The sequence below is a fragment of the Typha latifolia genome, chromosome 10, assembly GCF_019914945.1.
Source record: "Typha latifolia isolate L0001 chromosome 10, TyphaL0001v2, whole genome shotgun sequence".
NCBI lineage: Eukaryota > Viridiplantae > Streptophyta > Magnoliopsida > Poales > Typhaceae > Typha > Typha latifolia.
In genome coordinates, this window is record NC_133095.1 from 190,664 (window position 1) to 213,230 (window position 22,567).

The 22,567-nt window shown below is 37.3% G+C and overlaps 4 protein-coding genes across 4 annotated transcripts; 2 read left to right on the forward strand and 2 right to left on the reverse strand.

Moving 5' to 3' along the window:
* The first annotated feature begins 65 nt into the window (after positions 1–65).
* Positions 66–2,624, forward strand: LOC140796066 (uncharacterized). The gene is made up of 5 exons (XM_073148921.1): positions 66–722; positions 808–1,026; positions 1,659–1,745; positions 1,968–2,078; positions 2,196–2,624. The coding sequence occupies exons 1-5, from the start codon at positions 138–140 to the stop codon at positions 2,421–2,423; spliced, it is 1,230 nt and encodes a 409-aa protein (XP_073005022.1). The 5' UTR covers positions 66–137; the 3' UTR covers positions 2,424–2,624.
* A 711-nt stretch (positions 2,625–3,335) lies between these two features.
* LOC140796250 (small ribosomal subunit protein uS10c) lies at positions 3,336–5,447 on the reverse strand. Its single transcript, XM_073149191.1, has 3 exons — positions 5,117–5,447; positions 4,941–4,985; positions 3,336–3,887 (listed from the first exon to the last, which is right to left on the reverse strand). Exons 1-3 carry the CDS (start codon positions 5,336–5,338, stop codon positions 3,576–3,578), a joined length of 579 nt encoding a protein of 192 aa, XP_073005292.1. The 5' UTR covers positions 5,339–5,447; the 3' UTR covers positions 3,336–3,575.
* Positions 5,448–5,588: 141 nt separating this feature from the next.
* On the forward strand, positions 5,589–14,147 carry LOC140796249 (transcriptional adapter ADA2). The gene is made up of 13 exons (XM_073149190.1): positions 5,589–5,889; positions 6,684–6,739; positions 7,211–7,389; positions 8,552–8,617; positions 8,696–8,821; positions 8,904–8,979; positions 10,235–10,298; positions 10,383–10,441; positions 10,558–10,623; positions 11,450–11,672; positions 12,139–12,349; positions 13,127–13,444; positions 13,797–14,147. Exons 1-13 carry the CDS (start codon positions 5,837–5,839, stop codon positions 14,001–14,003), a joined length of 1,704 nt encoding a protein of 567 aa, XP_073005291.1. The 5' UTR covers positions 5,589–5,836; the 3' UTR covers positions 14,004–14,147.
* An 861-nt stretch (positions 14,148–15,008) lies between these two features.
* Positions 15,009–22,268, reverse strand: LOC140796941 (mitochondrial import inner membrane translocase subunit TIM50). The gene is made up of 10 exons (XM_073150159.1): positions 21,788–22,268; positions 21,229–21,317; positions 20,594–20,630; positions 18,648–18,709; positions 18,434–18,547; positions 17,142–17,246; positions 16,971–17,069; positions 16,463–16,619; positions 16,246–16,348; positions 15,009–15,407 (listed from the first exon to the last, which is right to left on the reverse strand). Exons 1-10 carry the CDS (start codon positions 22,044–22,046, stop codon positions 15,362–15,364), a joined length of 1,071 nt encoding a protein of 356 aa, XP_073006260.1. The 5' UTR covers positions 22,047–22,268; the 3' UTR covers positions 15,009–15,361.
* Between the last annotated feature and the right edge of the window lie 299 nt (positions 22,269–22,567).

Genomic DNA, 22,567 nt, shown 5'->3' on the forward strand with positions numbered 1-22,567 from the left:
ATCATCCCGCGGCGCACTACAACTGTAAACTGTTCCACCAAATTTTGAATTTTGCTGCCGCTATGATACACCCTTTACCTTTCCGTCATTCAACTTGAGCTGCTCTGTCTCTCTCCGTTGTTCCATTTCCATCATAGATGGGTTCCGTCAAGCCTTCTTCTCGCTACGCCTCCGTGGATTCGCACTCCTCCTCCAACTCCTCCCACCATTCCGATCCTTCCCCTAGCAGGAAACACTCTTCCCTCAGACGCCTCATCTCCAACTCCGGCATTCGCTGCAAGCCGTCTGATCCGATACCTGACCCAAAGGCAGGCACCGGGAACTCCTCCCGTGCCATCGTCCGTACCAGATCCGGCGATGTCGCTCTCGGGAAAGCGACCGATTGCCACAATTTCGGATCCATGGTGAGGAAGTTCATGGAGAAGAGGTCCGGTTCGAAGCCTGGGTCGAATCGGATGGCTCTGGCCTTGCCTGCTGACGCCGTCGCCGACGACCTGAGGAAGGCTGTGAAGGGGTCTAACCTCTCGGCTTTGTCCAAGAAGCTGTTTCAGAAGGGAGGATCTGGAGAACGCACGGCGGGGAGGGCATTGACGGAGGTGAAGAACAACACGCGGACGCTGGCCATGGTGCTTCGCAGCGAGAGGGAGCTTCTAAGCCAAAACAAGGAGTATGAGGAGGAGATCTCGGAGTTTCGGCTGTTGATTGAAGAAAAAAACCGAGAAGTATTTCCTTGATTAAAATAATTTTCGTGGCAATCTTAATTTATGTGTCATTTTGCTTACATTTTGATATCTAATTTTTTGGCAGGTGGAGAAATTGAAGGATCTATGTTTGAAGCAGAGGGAGGAGATAAAGGCTTTAAAGGATGCCATACTATTCCCCGATGTCATGAATTCCCAAATGCAGGAGTTGCTGGAGAAGCAAGGGTGTGAGCTGAAACAAGCAAAGCAACTCATTCCAAGCCTCCAGAAGCAGGTCACTTCTCTCACAGGGCAGCTCCAGTGCCTTGCAGAGGATCTTGCTGAGGTATCTCCCTTACGTCCATGTGAACTCCTAATTTGCCTACCATATAGATTTTAATTCACAAACAATTGAACGATGATGTTTCATGCCAATATCTTATCTTTATAGGAGTATCTTGGTCTGATGATCTGAAACTTTTGGCCCTAAAACCTTCTAGCAAGTTCTCGATATATTTATCATAGGAAAGGATGTTCTAAGACAAGAATCCATCACTGTATCCTCTTGTATTGTGGCAATCTATCTCAATGAAATCTAGTTGCCCCAGATGACTCAGGGTATAAATCGGATGATGATGTTTGGTTGTTGCTAGTCTTGGTTGTAAGTTTAGGTCAATTTTCTATATCTGTGTCCGTATTGAGTTGGAGCTCACTTTTGCTACCAGCATTAAAAGATTATAGTTTCTTTTGGTGAAAGAACAAGGATGCCACCTTCCATAGTAGAATCAAATCAATTACTATTATTCAATACTGCAGTCTATCATTGATATATCCTGAACTCCAAATCCTCGTGTATAAAGTCAAGATAGAAAGACAAATATTGAATCATGTTTTGCATCTACATCGATTATTCTGATTAATTTCTCATACTACTTTTCTTAGTTTGTGCGTTTAAATTGCTGAATCCGACATGGACAGGTAAAGGCAGACAAGTATATTGCACGGGCATGCTTTGATGGACACATCAGCTCTCCAAGGACACCAGTACTTGATCAAGAACCTTTGGTATGCTACAGACACAAATATGACTGTAATCCATTCACATCTTATACATGAAAAGTTTCCTCTGCCCAATGATGATGGGCTAGTAGGCTACATTTGTTGGTCATTTCAGCAGTAATGTTGTGCCTATATTTCGAGTCCTGTTCTCAAGATTGCATCATATTCCCTAGCGTGATCAACTTCTGCATTTTGTTTCTGAACTTACTAGGTTTGCTACCTTTGCAGGGTTATAGCTCTGGAGAACCTGTGACATCTGAATATGGTAGCCCAGATGAAATGTTCCTTAAGGATTTGAATCCTTGTTTGACCCCTTGCTTTTCAAAGAGAAGTTCTAAGGTAAGGAAGTGAAGTGTGTACCGACTCTTTTTTATTTAAGACAAAGGGGAAAGAGCTCTCCCTTTGTTTAACAGAACAATTTAGCTTTTCTGACGTAAAACATATATCACTTTCTAGGAATACGATGAGGTGATAGGTTGTGAATCTCTCGACAAGTATAAGTCATCACAGAACAGCATTGGATTTAGCCAAGATATGTTCTCCAGCTGTCGTAGCAGACCAATGTCTAAGAGCTCAGATCATCATCACCCGCCTAGCTACGAATGCAATAATGCACGAAAAATGTACAAATCTGATGAAGACAAATGGTCCACTGGAAGGTTGATGCACCAGAATCTTTCTTAAATTTTCATTGTAACTCAACTTGATGTCCGGCGGCTTTGCAATTTTTAGCCTGGTTATCTTTGTTTCTTTTTCTCTTTTCTTTTTTGTGCTATAAGAATTATAGTATCTAGTCTGAGATCTATATGTCATATGGCCTAGCATTATGCAGCAGTGAAATTTGGCAACTATATGGGCAATTTATGAGAATATGCTGAATTTCAATGGTTATGTTTGCTAAAATATCTAGAATAAATGATGGGTGTTTCGCGTAGTAGTTGACCGGAAGTGTTGTAATTTGTTGTAGTATGCTTATTTCTATATGTTGAATTGCAACTATATCTGGACAGTTTCAAGTTCCAAACCCACTACCCTTCATACTATTACTATCCCTTATATTTTACAGTTCTAAGGCAGCAGAAAGCATTTTGAACCCATCAGATATTTTGTTCCCATTGTACCACACTAACTTAATATAATAAAGACACTAACATGTAGTAAAGTGATCCAAACTACCATCATAACATAATACCTGTTCTATATTCTGAATTATAACATGACACCTGTTTCATATTGTGAATTACAACATCCCAACTGTTCCATATTGCAAATTATAACGACACCCGTGCCGTATACCTGTTCATTAAGAAACCCCGCCTGGGTGCACACTGCAGAGCAATGAAGGAGAAATAATTTGCATGACAGTCACGCTACAGATTTTATAGTGTGATTCTAAGTCACTCAATTTTCGCAGATAAACTGCAGTAATGATCAACTACCATATGTTCTACGCTTTGACAAGAAGGATGGTGTCTAATAGATATACCAGTAAGGTTATTAACAACAACAGTTCACAGAACAGGCTCGTCTTGAGCTGATATGGAGTTGCATATGCTTACTTTCTCCGTCAGTTGAGCATGCAAGCTTACTAAAAGGTAGAAGAATACATGTTCCTGGCATCAAGAATAATTAAGTCCAGAAAATACAAAACTGTGGAACACATCCCTTCCTTTTCTGAGTAGAATTACAAAGCTCCAAACAACAACCACATGGGCATTCCCGAGCTATTTTAAGTGAGGTTTACTTAACTGATAACAGCTAATTCTTTTTCTCTTGGGAAGTGCATCAGATTAACAGAGCAATAAACAACTTATGGATGTACGCAGCATTTCAGAATCAAAGCTTGACTTCCACGTCAACCCCAGCTGGGAGGTCGAGTTGCATCAAGGAGTCAATCGTTTGAGCAGTAGGATACAAGATGTCAATCAAGCGTTGATGCGTCCGGATTTCAAAGTGAAAGCGTGCATCCTTGTGCACATGGGGAGACTTGAGGACACAATAAACTCGCTTCTTGGTGGGCAAGGGAACAGGGCCCATAGTCTTGGCATTGGTATTTCGAGCAGCATCCATAATTTGTTTGCATGAGTCCTCAATCAAGGGTACCCAGTATGACCTCAGTTTGATACGTATTTTTTGCTTCGGTGCCATCTGATAAAAATAAACAAAGTAAAAATATACTTCTTTGAACAGCTAAAACTATATATATATATATATATATATATATATATATATATATATATATATATATATATATGTGTGTGAGAGAGAGAGAGAGGGGGAGAGAGCGAACAGAAAAGGAATGACTGCATTATTATCTTGATCAACGGTTCCTTCAACATAATATTAACTCTTAAAATAACAGAAAGAAAGAAAAAAATAAGAGAAAATAATAGAACTGAAGAGAGCAATATAGAGATTAATGATCTTCATCTCCATTATTGGGTTAAGATGGCTTACATTGGACATAGCAACATATACGCCCTCTCTCCTCTCTCTCCCACTGACACACTATTCATAGGTTTTCAACCAATAAGGGAGTTCGCTGTGTTACGGGTGAAGTAAATATACCATTCATCTACAATGTGATTCAAGTGATACATGGATAAATATTGTAACAATTTGGGTGGAGCATAACAGAAATTACAGGGGGTGAAGGGGGCACACTTTTAGTGATAATTACTCAAAGAATTATGCTTCTTTTGGTTTCTATACTCTTTGTTATGCAACATTATTTTCTCTGTGGCTTTAGTGATTCGCTGCAACAGTAGAATTCATCTACATTTCTAAAGATTAGAGATGCCACAGAGATGAAGTTCGCATCTCTACCTCTAGTGATGGACATACAGGATAAAGTTTTTTGACTAGCCTAGTAAAAGATTGCATCTATAGTTTAAAATGAGATCCGCAAACGATGGATGTTGAAGTAAAGCTTTTCAGCAACCTGACCAATTTCCAAATAGCTCAACAAAATGAATGCCTCCGCAAAATGCAGAAAGGATAATGATCAGAAGACGTTAAGAATAATTGCAATCTACAAAGTTCACTAAACAATTACACCGCAAATCCAGGAAGCAGAACAATCATATGACTTTTTTTTCGAAATTAGAAGACGCCACCGTAAGTAGAAGTACAAGAAATAGTCATTAAAAAACAAGTACGAGAAATGACGAATGGGAGAAGTATGAATGAAGGAATAGGTACCTTGTCGACTCCAGCTTCAGAAGCGAGCAGAGAAGGGTCAGGAACCTGCCAGATTCAAAAGAAAACAAGAACGAGGAAAAAAATGGGGAGCAATCAATTTTATTTCTGTATGATCATTTATATAGCAAAAGGAAAAAAAAAGAAAGAGGAGAGGGGGTTTGGGCAAATCCAAGCACCTCAGCGCCTGCGGAATCTTGAGGAGCGTCCACATCCTGAGGCCCGAGGAGCTCCGGTGCCGCAAAAACCCGAGAGGAAAGGGGGCGAGAAACGATCGGGCCCAAAAGCTTCGGCGATTTTATGGGGAATGAGATGGATGGCTTGGGTCTCTGGGAGAATGAAGAGTTGCAGAGAGGAAGGGGAGTGAGTGTGGCGGAGATAAAGGAGGAGGAAGTGGCCATCTCTTCTACTTTTTTTTCTTCTTCTTCTTCTTCTTCCTCCTCTGCCTCGCACCGCGCTTGCTTTCTATCCAAAACGGAATCGATGGTTTCGGATAGGGGCGTGGATAGATATGACTTCAGATGGCCATTGTTATGATAGTCAGTCTTTTGGGCCTTGGGGTCCGGATTTGGGTCTGGATTCAAGGGACACATCAAGCTTGTGGGCCATTACCAGGCCTGTTAAGAGTCGGCCCAAAATCCTGGAAAGAACAAGCCATCTCGCATCGTGTCTGATTGGATCACATCCCACCGCTGAGACGATCTCTTCGTCGGCCAGCGCCACCCGCTGATCCAAGCCGACCACCGTAGATCTTTAGGTAGGAAGGTCAGGTCGAGACAAGAAACCCTCCCTCCTGGGATTATTCCTAGGGTTTTCAAATTATCCCCTCGTCTCCGATCTGAGCCCTAGACAACGATTTCGGAGTTTCCGATTTCTCCCTCTCTTTTCTTCTTGCAGCGATGGGGCGCTCCCGCATAGTCCCCAATTCCGGAGACGATGAAACCAACCAGAGGTAATCATACACCTTCTCATTCACCTCTTTTTCTTCCTCCCGGTGCTTCTTCGGGATGGGATTCGATGACATTTCTTGACTCCAGTGTTCATCATGTCGTCTAAACTGCGAGGGTTTTCTTTAACTTTCTTTGACCTTGGTGCTTATTAGTGGATTAGGTTGAAAGTGTTCCTTCTTATCATGAACTGATGTGATCTAGTTAAATTATGCGGGTGGGTTCTCATGTTCGTGTTCAGCAGAAACTTGCAGCAATTTTAGGATACTGACGGTTCTTGGAATTGGGAAGTTGATCCAGAAAGGCAGTTCTTAAATTTCTTTACCACATTTGGTAAATAAGGGGCCACCCGTAGTAATGGGGAAGAACGCCCCGTCCTTTGATCAGTATGAGAGTCATGCTCTGCATGCCAATTAGGGAGGATTTTTGCATCCTTTTCAAGCTTTCCCATTATCGAGCTATTTAGTCCATTTAGCTATGCTGAGGTTCGTGAGATTGTAAGGTGACTTTTCTTTTAAATCGTCCATATGCCTGTGCGTCGTAACACAGTAACTATTTTGTGACGCTAAAGGAAGATTTCTTGTTCAAATGAAAGGCATTCGTCTTTTTTTTTATCAAATCTAGAGATTATTTGTGTTATCCAAGAAGACATAAGAGTCATTTTCTGCCCTCTAATATGCTTCATCCATAATTCTTGGATTGGATCAGATACAAATCATTTACTATTATTTATATTTGTGTTTCCCTCCTTATCTAACTTCCTTCTTTTGCTCTTTTTTTCCCCTTCATTCTCTCTTAGATCAAAAAGAAGGAGGGTTGCCTCTAGTGGAGAAACTCTGGAGACGATATCCTCAGGTTTGTTGCCATTAACTAACATGTGAATCAATCTTTGCATGAATGAACTACTAAAAGGACTTCACAACCGCGTTCTGTTCTTTAAAAGTTTGAATTTAAATTACTTAAATTTTAGCAACTACAAGAAGGACATGATATTACTAGGAAAATATTTTTTATTCAATCGGAACTTGCTTCAACATGGAGGAGAGGATCTAGGAAATTGATAAAGGACATTATTGCGTTTGGTTTGATAGTGAACCTGCCTTTAAACAGAAATGGAGGAAAATAAGCCAAGATAACTGACTTTAAAGTTGGACTAAAGGCTTTATACAAGGAAGGAAAAACGACGACATTCTTCCAGTGATGAAATGGTTTCTCCGGCTTATTTCGTTTTTCTCTTGCTTTCTACTATGCAAAAATAATATTACATCTGAAAGTTGTATCTTTATTTAAACAAACCTTATGGGAATCATTTTACTGTTGAGACAGGTCCAGGGACAGGTGAAGGTAAAAAGGCATTATATCATTGCAACTATTGCAATAAGGACATTTCTGGGAAGATTCGCATCAAATGCAGTAAATGCCCTGACTTTGATCTCTGTGTCGAGTGCTTCTCTGTCGGTGCTGAAGTCACCCCACATAAAAGCACCCATGAGTACCGGGTTATGGTTAGTGAAACTCTATTACCATTTCTTCTTTGTCCAGGAAATGGAGATTTTCGTTTCAAGTAGGCGAGGAAAATATCATTGGGAATGATGAAAACATTTGATAGTTTGGCTGCTCTTTATTATTATTTTTTCGTATTATTAAGTGGTAACAAGTCCTGATGAAGTTTTCATAAGTAACCCTTTAATCAAGCAACTCCGGCAGTATATTTTTCCAACTCGCATTTCTGATTTGTTATGTTACCTGACCATATATTATGGGCATTCATTTAGGCATCTCACAACCCACAACATGAACTGTGGAAGACAAGAATGTGATATTGAACGACAAACCATAATGTCAAATTCACAGGATGCGTACTGCTTAGACATGTTAATGAAAGCGGTGGCCAGCTTCCCTAGATTCTAAGGACTTGGATACTTGCCCATCTTGTATGGATTTAATGTCATGAAAATTAACATGTTAATGAGTTTTTTCCACCTGTTTCTCTGGCCTTCTTCCAGTTTTATTTTATTTTGTTGATGCTAAACATATATCGAACAACTGCAGCTTCAAGCCTTGGAAATAATGGCAAACAATCTATTGTAGTCATAAGCTTGCAAAGCTCCCAACCTATTTGTCTTGGAATCAAATCTCATTCAGGCTCCAAACTTTTAGACCCTGGCATTTTCTGCCTTTTGAAGGGATTTGCTCTGCATGACTCTCTTGTGGCATTAAGTAGAAGAAATATCATTTCTTTTAGAATGAGAAAAGGAAGAGGGTTGTTATAGAGCAAGAACTGGTGCTCTTCTCTGTTCCTTTATTATCGTTATTTGCTTCACATTGTTCTGCAAACATTATTTTTTTTATTTTCTATCATTGTTTGCATAGAGTAGTATATGTTTTTAATATTATCTGTTAGGAGAAAACAATTATGTTAAAGCATGTTTAAGTCTTAAGATTAGTTCTGTCATGTATTATGACTCATGGGTGCTTGATCAAGATTCAAGGAAAATCATAATTTAGCCCCCCATTAAGCAGAGGTTTCTTCATTGTGTGTTCTTTTGCTTGTTCAGCAAACTTCCGTCTTTATCAAACATTTGTCATTAGTTATGATGTGTTTCCTTCATTAAAGCTGGTATATGCTTATATTTCTAAAATATTCATTGTTACTTCTTCCAACAGGACAATTTGTCTTTTCCCCTTATCTGTCCAGATTGGAATGCAGATGAGGAAATACTTCTTTTGGAGGTACTCCTAGTTCTCTACATTCTTTATTAGGTTTTTGGCTTGAATAATAAAAAAGGTTACTTGTTATATTGCCTCTAGGGAATTGAAATGTATGGATTAGGGAACTGGACTGAAGTTGCTGACCATGTTGGTACCAAGAGCAAGGAACAGTGCATTGATCATTATACAACAGCATACATGAACTCACCTTGCTATCCTCTTCCGGTAGTCACTCGTCCTTCTCTCTAATATCTTTTTCACTTTAAAGTGAGATTTCTTAACTTGCTTGATGATGCATCTTTCAAAGGATATGTCTCGTGTTAATGGTAAGAATAGAAAGGAACTCCTTGCTATGGCTAAAGTGCAAGGCGAGGGCAAAAAAGGTGTGTCATTGCTTCTCTTTAAATAGTTTGTTTTCTTATGCTAGTAAACTGTCAATCTCTTTCATGCTCTTACATTAAAGGTCCATAATAGCCTTTGAGGTATAGCGAAGATGTATTCTTTTACCACATAAGTTAATTATTGTGCACATATATATATATATATATATATATATATATATATATGTATGTATATATTAACATGAACTTGGTTGCTCCAAGTCTGTACCTTTTAAACAATACAAGTTTGACCATTATTTTATTTCATAAAATTACCTGGAGTTGAATTGCACAATTGCACAAGGAACAGTATTTATTAGGAGTTGGATATGAAAGAGATGGGAGCTATAAGTTGTCACATATCTCAAAAGCTTTAGACACTCTTTTGTAGTTATTTTCGTTTTTGTTCTTAGTTCTTACTATAGGACCTAAGGATTTGTCCAAACAAGGTGAATTACGCAAGATATTTGCTTAGTGCGTAGGTGATATTTCAGAGAGATTTTTTATTATCAGTAAACTGGATTGACATCAAATGACAAAAGAACTGCAAAGGTAATTGATTTGAGTATATGTTTTCAAATTTTTCCTCTCCCATGTTTAGATACATCCAAAAAAGTTAAAACTTATGATAACCCCAATTCAACTTCCACTTTTCTACATGACTCTTTCGTAGGAAAATATACAATGTGTTATCTATTAACAAGTTACGAGTGCTGATACTCAGTTCCATGGTTCAGGAATCTTCATTGCCTTTCGTGTTTCTTTTTCTATGATATCTACTTTCTTTTTAGGCAGACCTATATACCATCGCAAGAGGATGTGCATGTAGGCCATCGGCATGGTTGGGATGCCTGCCTTGTGCTCCTTTATAACTCCCTTTTGCACACAATATTGGTAACATTCATCATGTGCCTAATGTGCTCAATGGTATGGCAAATCATTCCGTTAAGCATGTGCTCTAGTTAAACATGTTGATGCTTGCAGCATAATTTAATTAATCTATATAACATATTGATGCTTGCAACATAATTAAATGAATCTATATAATATATTGATGCTTGCAAAATACTTAATTAATCTATACAATCCTCTTGGCTATTATTGTGTTAAAGGAGTAAATGAAGTAATCAGAATTTGTTCAAAGAGGCCACTACCTCACAAACAAGCACAGCTACAATTTGATTAATCATAACTATCTTGTACATGTATTTAACCTTGTCTAGTTTTTCCCTAGTCTTATGTTTTCTAGTGATGACAGGAACTTCAATGCTTGGGGATGTGACGCCTAAAGAAGAATCTCCATTCTCGCCTTTGAGGGTCAAGTATGATGCCCGCCTAATTGCCCTGCTTTTTCAGTTAGGAATTAAGATTGTCTTTTCTCACTATTTCCTTTTCTTCTTGCATAGAGTTGAAGATGTAGGTGGAGAAGCTCCAGGTGGTCGATTACCCTCCAATTCAACTGCTGGTAATACTAAGACTTACATGAATCAACTGATATATCAATTAGATTTGATGTACCAAGAAGGTTTGACAATTGAAATGATGGTGCTTGTTATAGAAATATAAATTTACATTATGCAGGTGCCAATAAGAAAGCTTCAAACATGGGACAGTTGAAAGATGGTTCTGATGGAGCTAAACTGGAAGGTCTGATATTAAGCTTTTTAATGCACTGTGACTCATACCTTGGCCTCAAAGTTTTCATTTCCATTTATGTCGCGGAGTGCTGGTTGTATATGATAGCTAAGATATGTAGATTAACTTGTACAATTATCTGTCCTGCAAAATGAACTTGAAATTTGATCTCCTCTATTAAGACAATAAGTACCTGGATACTGATCACCTACTTGAAATGATTGCATTCTCATAGTGCTCCCTCCACAAGATTCACATTTAAAATTTAAAATGCATATGGGGGAGGGATATCTAAGTTCTAAGTTTGTTTTGGTTCTTAAAATTTAAAATGCATATGGGGGGAGGGATATCTAAGTTCTAAGTTTGTTTTAGTTCTTAAAATTTGATGATAAACAGCAGAACTATAATGTTTAGTTATCACCTCGCCATGTTTCTTTTGGTGAAATCCTCAGAAAATCTACTAGGACTTTAGGTGAAGAAGAAAAGAACATGGGATTTTAAGCCCCATTAGCTTGAGCTTTCATCTGGGACTGTTGCAGCATCCTCATACATTCTTCTCAATTTGTGAACTAATTGATCGATTCTCACCTGCCTATTGTTGCCTATTGTTTTGAGCTCTTTAAACTTATTATTTATCAGCATCCAGATTTGCTTCCTCATCTCCTCAATATCCTCACATCCTCAGTTTACGAGTTTCTGCAAGTTTCTACTGTTTTACAAGTTTGTTGAAATCATAATTTCTTTGAAGTTTTTAATACTTGGCTTCATTCCTCATTAACGTCAAAATTTGTTTCTTTTGCATGCTTAAATTATTTACAATTGTTCGTTCAACAAGCAGATACTCATATGGATAGAAGTGTTGGAGTGAAAAAGCCTAAACATTCAGGAGATGAAGGCCCTTCAATAACAGAATCCAGTGACTATAATCCCAAGAGGCAGGAATTTGACCCTGAATATGACAATAATGCGGAACAATCCCTTGCTGAGATGGAGTTTAAAGAAAATGATTCCGAAACTGATCGGGAATTGAAGCTTCGAGTTCTGCGTATTTACTTGTCAAGGTTCATTCCTAGTGATTTTGATCATCACCTACCTTTAGATTCTAGCACAGTTAGAATTGCCAGGTTCTTCTATAGCTCAGTGATTACCTGTATTCAGCTCCATTGCTATACTAGATTGTTTTATAGTTTTCTCGTATGATCGCTTAAGGATAACTCAATGTAACATGAAAGTTAATGGTGCATACTGTGTTTTCTCAAATACTTCCCAGCATTGGACAGAGAACTGGTGTAAACAAACCTTTAACAGGAACACTTCACCATGCTGCATATCATTTGTCAATATGGTACAGTGTCAGCCAGCATGTACTATGTTGACAGGCTAGTGGCACACCGTGTGCCTTGCACCACTGGCTCCATTTTGTTTCTTTTCGTACACCAATTTCCTTGCATGCTGTTGTTCACTGATGTAGCCAACTTGTATAACCTGAAGTTGGTTTATTGTCTAAGTGTCTCATAATATTTGCAGGCTTGATGAGAGGAAACGAAGAAAGGAGTTCATATTAGAAAGGAATTTACTTTTCCCTAGTCCTCTAGAGAAGGAACTCTCGAATGAAGATAAAGAAGTATACCATCGCTATAAAGTTTTCATGCGCTTCCTTTCTCAAGAGGAACATGAATCTCTTGTTAGAAGTGTGATTGAGGAGCGAAAAATTCGGAGGAGAATTCAAGAGCTTCAGGTGTGTCACTCTTCCATAGATGCAATGTTTCCAGCCTTGTTTTAGCAAATTTGTTTTTATTTATTGCTCTTCCATTTTTATTTTAATATCCAATCCGCTATTCTTGAATTTCACTATGTACTTAAAAATAGTTTTCCTAACATGTTTACTTCTAAAATTTTATACTTCTGGACAAATTGTGCTTTGTCAAGATCTGCATAAGGTTACTATGATCTACCACATACTGGCAAGTAAACGAGTTTCAGTAGAAAAATCTTTGTTATGTACTTGAATAGCAAAAACAGTTGCTTTACAGTTTCACAACACCAAAGCGTTGTCTATTGTAAGTGCTATAACATGATATGAGTTATAGTAGTAGAGTTTTCAGTAATGAGGAAGCTGATAAATTGAGTGCCTGTTACTGGACAAACTGCTGTAACAGTAAATGGAATGGTGGGCAAATACAAATGAATGTCAATTCTTGTTAGAATAGCAACTCCTTTCGTTAGATGACAAGTCTTTCTAATTGCTGAGGACAGATGAAAGACAAGTTATAGAAGAGCCTTCTGGGAAAACAAATTCAGAAAGAACATTGAAATTTAAATTTCCTAGTATACTGTATACTGTATTTACTTGTTTCAGCTCCCTATATATAACATATAACTGAAAGCCCCCTCCCTCACCCACCCCCCCCCCCCCCCCCAAATACCGAGAAGCATTCAAACAGTGTGATGCATGGGATTTTAAATGATGCTATTCCCTTGTATTGTCTTCATGTAGTTGCCTTTTGACATTCAGGAATGTCGTGCTGCTGGATGTCGTACATTGGCCGAAGCAAAAACATACACTGAGCAAAAGAGGAAAAAGGAATTGGAAGCAAGTGCCCAAAAAGTGAAGGAAAGTGGTCAGGCTGTGGTAAGTGCAAAAGTAGTGCCAAAGGTAAGCCGGCCTATAAAAGGTGAATCTGATGGGAGTCCACGAAGCACTACTGATTCCAAAAGAAGTGCTGCTGGCTTTGATCCTTCTTGTAAGGACTCTCCGACATTGCAGATACCTAAGTCATGGGATGATTGGGATATCACTGGTCTACCAGGAGCAGAATTATTAAGCATAACTGTAAGAATCTTTCCTTTTTTTCGGTAGTAATAAATTTGGATCTTGCACTGGAGTTTTTTACATTCATTCAAAGATACTTCAGAATTTACTCTATAAAATGGCAATGTTTATAAAATAGCTTGAGTTAATAGAAATTAGTAGCGGTGATTTGGAAGAAATTACAATTCATGAGTTTCAATTTCAGTTCTAAGGTGCATATATTATGGTGAATATTTCGTGGTTTTGAATTATTCGTACATAGAAGCAGATAATTTGTTCCTTATGGCATGAATCTATATCAGGATAACCTTCTTGAGATGTTGAAAGTTGCTATGATAGATATATTTTACTTGGTTAGTTTTTCTCTTTCCAGGAAAAACAGCTCTGCTGTCAGAGCAGATTGCTACCCAGCCATTATCTCAAAATGCAGGAGGTATTGATGCAAGAAATATTTAAGGGCACTATCCTCAAGAAATCTGATGCCCATGGATTCTTCAAGGTCGACCCAGCAAAAGTGGACAGGGTTTATGATGTGGTAATAAAAAAGTTGGGTCACAATGAGGAGTCTGCCATTGTTTAATTTTAAGCATATCTGAGTTTAATTTTCGCATTTGTTTGGACTTATTCTCGCCCGGTGTAAGATATCCACTTTTAACGGCATGTCTAACCTTCTCTGTGTACCAACTTTCTAATCTCCAATAAAAATAACAATTGATTTATGATATGGGAACTGAATGTTGGTTCCAGGTTGGAAGCCGTCTGATTTTCTTTTCTGCATGCACTATCTGCCTACATCTATTAAAATGAGCGGTACAGAATATTGCACATTGTTAATGATCCATAACGATGCGACCATAACACTTTGTTTGCTCGGCAGAAAGTTTTTATCCAGTTCTGTGGAAAGATAAGTTCCCGTTGCTTAAAATCTGGAAACTTCGTATGCTTGTTAATGAGTTTATATATATATATATAAAATCAAAATAGAATGTCACTTAAATTCATTATCAAATAAAATCTAATTTATTGTAGTACTAATAAAAATATTAAACTAATCAGTGACGCTAATCTTGTCTTAAAAAAATATTAATCAGTTCAGTATTTTTATCGATTAAAAAAATTTATATATAAAATATTAATTAGTTCAGCATTTTAAAAACAGATAATAACACTGAACTGATCTATAAAAAAAATTACAACAGAACTAGTTTGGTCAAAAATAAACTCCTTGTTAATCATGAACACGAACAATCGCGCAGACCATGCTCGGCCGCTATCTACTCTCTAAGAACGGTCGGACAGCTGCATTACCTCGAAAGACATCAAAACATCGCATCACCACGAGCAGGAAGTAGAAAGCGTAGCACATCACATCCGGAACCATGAGCATAGATTCATAACATCAGGAAAAAAAATAGAAAAAAAATCCTCATGACTATATAATAACATATATATCGAAGTCAAACTCTGTACCACGAGTAACAGTTCAGGTAGCAGCAGCACTACCACATGATCAAAATTCAAAAGCAAAAGCTATCAATGAACCACAAAAATAAAAATAAAAAAGAGATAAGGAAATAAAGAAAAATAGAAGGGGCCAACCATCATTCAAGATGGGAGTTATCGCATCAAATTAGTCAGGTAGCAATGCCCACAGTGCCATCAAAACAAAGTTCAAATAGAATGGCGTCAATTTCTCGTATTACCTTGTTGCCACAGCTAAAGAAACAACTGAGGTATAACAAAATCATTGAATAGTAACCTTGTAAATAGAAAATGTGCTCTGCCAAAATTGAAGGAATGACTAATTACGGGATTAGAAACCATATGGAGCCAGACCCTTTCACAGATGTTGATGGGCTAACTAAAAATGTCGCAAAGTTGAACAACTGGAAGTTCTCCATAACTTCAGACAGGATATTATGATCAGTCATGCACCGATCATCGCTTCCAAAACCGGGAATGTTGCTTTTGTTCTTGCATCCGCCTGTGAAGACACAAGTAAACGAGCGTCAAAATGACAAGAAAAAATAATTTAAAACAACCAGCAGTGAAAATATCAAAAAAAAAAGGAGACACAATAGGCTGCATCATCAAAGCCATATTAGTATGGCATACTCTTGTTTGAATCAGAGTTCTAAAGCAAACTTCTTCTCAGAAAGAAAGTCTCATTTTAGTCCATAGTTAATGGGGAATTTTATAGTCAAAAATAGCTTACGAGGTTTTAAGTGATCTTTCACTGTAGTTTAGGTGACAACAGTGTATTATCCATTTTTCCGAACTCCACTGTAACAATTAAATTAACATTGTCAGAATGCTTGAGCTACTAAGGCCATATAATATGAGAAACTGCCCTTCTAGAAAAACAGAATGCTGGGCATCGGAAAACTACATCATGAGCATCCAGTTGGATGCATTGTTGTCAAGTAACAAATGAAATATATCTGCTCTATTAATTAAGCACTGTATCATTGCTCTTGTAACAGTCTGAACGAGTCATCAATCACCCTGAATAAACATAAGCCATTTGATATTGTTACAAGAGAGTCCTGCTAAATACCCCTGTGCATGTTATCAAAAACATCTACCATTGGTAGCCTGTACTTAAATATTGTTACAGCTTTTGAGAACCTTCAGTCTCTCTTAGATTATCGTAATATACAGTTTCAATAATTTATTCTTTATTAGTTGATTGTGGTATAAAGTTCCATTTGGTTCTTCAGTTTAATTGTACAAGTCTAAATAAGCACTAACTTATTATATTAACTCTGATGTTCTTTTGAACGCTTATACTAAAGAAGCATATGAATAAAAGCAGGTGCTACCTCTGATGTTCTTTTGAACGCTCAATAAATTCGGTGGCTATATCACGGCCTTGATAGGATGCAAGCACAGGTCTTATATCGGCAGGTCTATGGAGAGCGACATCTGCAGCAAATTGTTGGGGATAAAATATAAAATCAACTATTTTAGGTGGACTAAATTCTCTAAAGTGCAAACAAGAACCATTAAATATAGCTAAGTTGTTTCTGAATTACTTACATTCAAGAAATGGAATAAGATCTAGTAGAGCAGTATCTTCATTTTCAAGCTTCCAAGGCTTAACTGGCACACAGTTTTCAGGTTGAAGACTCGTCTCCATAGCATGACCACTGACATACAGAATTCTTGAAGGGTCCCTGTTCAGCTTTGATAGGTCCTGCAAGCAATATTTACTTACAAAAAACAGACTTTGTGCAATGTAGGCAATAAATGACGAAAATAGACTTGTTCATTCTTAGAGAGTCAAACTGGTTCCTATCACAGAACAATAACAGGCAGAATGGACCCCATAGTTTGACAAGTTAACTGGTGGGTGTCACCTACGAAAAAGATGCATTACATATTGAGAAGCTAAACCTGAGACTTTAGCTCAATGTAATTGCTTTTGCACGAATCCTTTAGAGGTGATATGCATGCCATGGAAAACTATAACTTTCGTTGTCTGACATGGAATGCAAGTTCTTCAACAACAATGAGGAGAAAAGAAGGGCTGAAAACTCTGGCATACCCGATAATGTTTGCCATTCTCGTATTTTGTTGCAGCTCTTGACAGCCTATAGCGAATGCAACCTTTCTGATCCAACCTCTCGATAACAGGATCAACGTACTAAAGACAAATATAGATGTTAAACTGGATAAAAATGATTCATCAGTTAAGGAGAGTAAGGTGATGAAATACCATATTTAGCTGATCAGAATACACGACAATTTCGTAAAACTTTGCAAGATGTTCCAGGAAAGCATCAACTCCAGGCCTTTTAAAGGTCCTCCAGCCTCTCTCACGCTTAAAATAGATTATCATTTGTTACATACTAAAAGATAGAATAATCACAAGAGAAAAGTATTGAAGTGATAACAAAATGAAACCATGTAGCACATCGACAGTCACTTCATAAGTAAGATGACTACACGAGAATTAGAAAGCAAGTAAGAAGAATGAATCTAATAAAGCAAAGAACTAAATGCAGCTGCTAGTCAAATCCTGATTGGATATGTGATATCACTTTTTGGGAGCTTCCAAAAGATCTCAAACTCTATCAAATATCAATGTAGAAAAATATGAGTATGAGAAGATAAAAGAGAGATAGAATAGGAAGGAAAAATGATAAATAGAAGAAATGATCAGGACTTTCTCCAAGAGTCCCACGACTTCCCTCAGGAGGGAATTCATGGTCCCACAACAAGCACATGAAAGTAGAATATACGTTCATTCATTAACTAAATAGATTCTTCAAGTTGCATTCTCTCCTCTATATAGCTGCACTTCTGAGTTTTTTCTAGGTCCCTTTTTATGCTCCCCCCCGTATCCTCATCTAATTTCTTTCTAAAGTTGTTATTTGTGTTCATGTAACAAATTCAGACTCAATAATGCCAAAACTGACCGTTTAATCTATGCCATTATACTTTGATACAATTATATATCAGTAACAGTTGATACAGTTACTATATCTCAGTTATACTGCATGTATCAGTGATACTGTTAAAGGAATGCACGTAACTCAGGTCTTACAATTAGACTAGTTGAAGATCAATGGCAAATAGCAATACAGCATATTGATGTCCTCTACCAACAAATAATCAAGATGAGAATAGCAAGAAAAGAAGCAGCAGAGAGCACCAACTGTTAATATGATATTTCCATTTTGAATTTGCACATGTAGATTAAGGCAGTTGCATGTGTAGATTAAGTATTGAGCAGTCCAACCTTATCAATGATGGTGTGCGTTTTAAATGAAAATGCATGCAAAATTATGCTCCAAACATATAAGTAATGAGAATAACATCTTTAATCAACTTTATTTAACCGTACAATGAGTGGAAAGAACTCATCTGAAAAGATTATAACAATGAAAAATTTTCATAATCAATAGACATTTGAACTCATTCCTAGCCTTCAGCCAATTATTTTTTTAACATATCCAGCAGAACAGATATGAAAAATTATGAATCACAGAAGAAGATAAAGAATACCTGCCAGTCAGAGTACACAAGAGTTTCATTGAGGTCTAGAACAAGAGTGAAGACATGTTGTTCTTGAGGATGTAGGTCAGGAAGAAGCTTGTCTGATGATGGTTCAGTAAAGCCCTAACCAAAATAAAGCAGAAAAAGGACTGCAATTAACAAAACCAACAATAGAATTTCTACATATAACAATTCCCAAAGAAAGCTAACTGTATTTACATACCCGCACTTGTTCTTCAAGATTGCTCCTAATATCCAAATATAGCTCAATGGTCTTAACAGGGACTGCAATATCAACAAGAAGGATGCTCAATCCCACAAAAAAAAAAAGAAAACCAGAGGTTACAGCAAAATAAGTTGCAAACTCCATTAGATCAAAGTTCAACAAAGTCATTTTAACTAAACTCACAAACTATACAAGAATTCAAAAGACATAGTGCAAATAAATTACAAGATAAAACAACTATTGTCAGGGACTAGAATCACAAACCGCCCTTTTTCGAAAGAACAGAAACACATCCAAATGGTACCAGGTTATCATGCTCAATATTTTAATTAAAACAAAGCTTTAGCCTCCGTAGATAATCAAATCTTGAAATGACAGTTCTACTCTCTCCTATTAATAGTGACATGGATTGAACTGTGTCAACTTTCTAAATTCGAAAGAACAGAAACACATCCAAATGGTACCAGGTTATCATGCTCAATATTTTAATTAAAACAAAGCTTTAGCCTCCATAGATAATCAAATCTTGAAATGACAGTTCTACTCTCTCCTGTTAACAGTAACATGGATTGAACTGTGTAACTCTCTAAAGTTAATAGTAACATGGATTGAATTGTGTCGACTCTCTAAGTTAATAGTAGCATGGATTGAACTGTGTCCTAGTACCTCCAATTTATCAGGCTTTTAGAATTCTCATGTAGTCGTTGCACAACTCTTCATCCTATCAAGTGTAAACCCATCCATATGGGTTGGTTTCATTGATGGAAGTATGGATAACCTCTACACTGTTACTAACAACAAATCAAGAGCATATTGCAGTCAATTTCCAAACAAAAGAGACTTGAATAGAGAATTTGTATTGAACATGTAGATTTGGCTGCTTCAGCAGAAGAGGATATTTGAGCTTTAATGACACACTCCATATGTTATATAATCACCCAAATCTATTATTATGTAAATATAATTCAACTGTTTCATCATAGGAAAGGTAACATTTTAATTCGTTATGTATCTCTTCAATAATACAAGCTTAATTTATATTACTATTTCCTTACCTTTAAACCATATTTCCTTAAATTCTTACCTACAATTATATCAACCACATTTTTATATTTTGTCTTAATGTACTAAATGTTTTACATCCAAATTTTCAACTTTAAAAAATAAATTCCTACCATTTTGTTTCCTGCTAACAAATAATTAGATTCTTCTCCTAATTATCAAGCTTACTGACTGCATAGTTTTTCTGAATGCATTACCATATTCCTATTTTCACGTGGGTAACTTCTTTTACTCATTCATGTTCAAGATGGTGAAAATACCCTAAACTACCCACCTTTATGTGACATTGCATCTTAACACTTTAGAGCAACACATAGCATATGGGTGATGAAATGAAAGTACCTGAATACATTTTCATAATATTCTTAACTAAACATTTATATTGCCAATTGGCCAACCTAGCAAAACTCTCCTCCTTTATGGAGACCTAGAACCTACTCTCATAGAGAAGTATTATCCATGGGACCATATCCCCATAGCTAATGCCTAAAAGTTCAGTTTAAGCACATGTTTTCTGTCCTGGCCTTCTGCAACATATCTAGCTCTTGAGGAAGAAAGCCCACTAAGCCAAGTAAATGGTTGATTGTTTAACATGCTCTGCCTAAATCTTCTGATTGGCAGATTGAGAACTACTTAAGTGTAAGAACTAAGGACTAAGAACTAAACAAGAACAAGAATAAACTTGAAACAGAGATACCATCTGATCATATGCAGCTCAGAAGGGTAAAGAAAGAAATACAAACAAACAATTTAAATGTGAATAGAAAGTAAAAATAATAAGACATTAAATACACTCAAAATGAAAATACAACTTACTGCAACTAATAGATGGTTCAAACAAGTTGATAGGAACAGAATAAGGTTATATTTCAAAGCCTTACCTTTCATAGCTGCTGAATAAAGCATGGCCCGAAATTTCTGCATTAGAAAGATATAATTGGATTACTGTTCCAAATCAATCAGAGTGTGAGCGAAATGAAGTACCAGGGACAAGTTGAGCTGCTAAAGATTGAGTTGTTTTTAAGTAGCTCATGACTGGATGAATTTTGTCTTGTTTGACAAGTGAACTAGCAAAAATGAGCCACCATCTAAAGCTAGAAAACTAAGCCCAGAGGACACAAGTAACGAGGCTAAATATAGACTGGTCATAGTAGATATCATAGTATGAGAGGACTTCCTAATGAGTTTTAAGCATCATTGTTTGACCATATATTTAAATTAAATGCATCCTGCAGTCAATGTGGATTGATCAGGAATTCAATGGAGCATTTATCATTATCCTGCACAAAATGCCTCTAAGGTCACCTTACTCTTAACTAAAACCATTGGGGATATTGCATAATGATTTAAATTATAGACATTTGTATCATGGCATTCACTCAAAGACAAAAGGTGACAAAATGAACATATCTTATTATCCTCAAATATAAAAAAATGACAACTTGTCTCAGCTGATTAATCTTGCAATCTTTATGTGTCCAAAATATAGATTATATCTTGCAGGAAGCATACTTACTTCAAAACCAGATGCATCTTCCCCTACTGCATATTTGGAATTCTTCCGAAAAGTGCTTGTCTTCTGATCCAATTCATCTAGAGAGTATGCTGTGCTCATAGAAAAGCAAAGCAGAAAATATTTATAAGAATGAGCATGTAGATAGACAACAGAATTTCCTATTTGCACATCAAACGCTCTTAGTGTAGTCTCTCTTTTTCCTTTTCTTTTTTTCTCTTGGAATGCGATGATAAGGAATGCAAGAGATGATATATATTGTTTAACAGATATGAGATGCCGAACGATCATCATAAGACTCGAATCACTGAAAAAAATCATGCAAAAAAGAAGCCCTCAAAATAATCCTCCGAACACAAGCAGTTGACAAGAAGAACTGATTGATAAGAGAAGACACAGAATACCACAATATCAAGATGTTCCTCATTCTTGTCGCCGAGATCTTTGAAACCCAAAACACACCTCAAACATAGGAGAAGAAAAAAAAAAGACGAGGAAAGATCACAGGAAAACAAAATTAGGTCAAATATGCGAAAGAACACGGAAGGAATGAGACAGCAACCATAGGTGACGTAGCCGGTGGCTCCAATGGCGCCTGCGATAGCGGCGAAGACTCCAAACTTTAAAAGACCCCGTGATTTGCGAGCTCCGGTAGGAGGAGGAGGCGGTGGAGGCAACTGCTCGTCAACAAAGGGCTCCTTCGTGGCCGCAGCGGCTGCAGCGGACGCATCGGCGGACACGGCAGGAGAAGAGCTCGAGAGACGGTGGCTTCTGTTGGAGAGGAGGGGAAGAATAACGCGAGATCGAGCGATCCGAGACATGGAGAGGATTCTTCTTATACTTCTCCTTTGCCTTCGGTAGCTTCTGAAGTAGAGATTGACGAGATATAGAGAGGGAGAAAGAGGAGAAGGGTTTAGGATGGGTTTAAGGGCGGCTAAATTTGGAGAGGAGAGGAGAGGAGAGGAGAGAAGAGGAGAAGAGAGCGGGGGCGAAGAAAGAAAGGAAAGAAAGATTTGTCTTTGGCTGACAAAAGAGAAGTGAGGGCGACCAGACACGCTCTTATTAGTGTTAAGTGTAATAGTAAATAGTGTATGATTTGGGACCGGTCGTTAAATGTTGGGTTTGTTTGTAGTATCAAACTAACCCTCCAGAACAGAATAAAGGGATTGAGAAATTTGCTCTCTTTCGTCTTACTGCTAGTCTAAACTATCTATGCCTCGTTAAAAATGGTCACCCAAAATATATATTTTCTTATATAATGGTGGAGAAAGAATGTTTTACTCTTAAAAAGATTGTGTTCATTATAGTAGAGATTATATAGTAGAGATGCGAGATTCCTTAA

What these genes read in the sequence shown, in the direction of transcription:
- LOC140796066 (XM_073148921.1), top strand. Translation starts at nt 138, where the DNA reads ATGGGTTCCGTCAAGCCTTCTTCTCGCTACGCCTCCGTGGATTCGCAC. An exon ending in TACTTGATCAAGAACCTTTG is followed by an intron (nt 1,746 to 1,967) that starts GTATGCTACAGA and finishes CTACCTTTGCAG; the next exon opens with GGTTATAGCTCTGGAGAACC. An exon ending in TTTCAAAGAGAAGTTCTAAG is followed by an intron (nt 2,079 to 2,195) that starts GTAAGGAAGTGA and finishes ATCACTTTCTAG; the next exon opens with GAATACGATGAGGTGATAGG.
- LOC140796250 (XM_073149191.1), bottom strand. Translation starts at nt 5,338, where the DNA reads ATGGCCACTTCCTCCTCCTTTATCTCCGCCACACTCACTCCCCTTCCT. An exon ending in AAGATTCCGCAGGCGCTGAG is followed by an intron (nt 4,986 to 5,116) that starts GTGCTTGGATTT and finishes TGAATCTGGCAG; the next exon opens with GTTCCTGACCCTTCTCTGCT. An exon ending in CTGAAGCTGGAGTCGACAAG is followed by an intron (nt 3,888 to 4,940) that starts GTACCTATTCCT and finishes TATTTTTATCAG; the next exon opens with ATGGCACCGAAGCAAAAAAT.
- LOC140796249 (XM_073149190.1), top strand. Translation starts at nt 5,837, where the DNA reads ATGGGGCGCTCCCGCATAGTCCCCAATTCCGGAGACGATGAAACCAAC. An exon ending in CCCATGAGTACCGGGTTATG is followed by an intron (nt 7,390 to 8,551) that starts GTTAGTGAAACT and finishes TTCTTCCAACAG; the next exon opens with GACAATTTGTCTTTTCCCCT. An exon ending in CTGCGTATTTACTTGTCAAG is followed by an intron (nt 11,673 to 12,138) that starts GTTCATTCCTAG and finishes TAATATTTGCAG; the next exon opens with GCTTGATGAGAGGAAACGAA.
- LOC140796941 (XM_073150159.1), bottom strand. Translation starts at nt 22,046, where the DNA reads ATGTCTCGGATCGCTCGATCTCGCGTTATTCTTCCCCTCCTCTCCAAC. An exon ending in CACCGGCTACGTCACCTATG is followed by an intron (nt 21,318 to 21,787) that starts GTTGCTGTCTCA and finishes CTATGAGCACAG; the next exon opens with CATACTCTCTAGATGAATTG. An exon ending in AGAATGGCAAACATTATCGG is followed by an intron (nt 16,620 to 16,970) that starts GTATGCCAGAGT and finishes TATTGCTTGCAG; the next exon opens with GACCTATCAAAGCTGAACAG.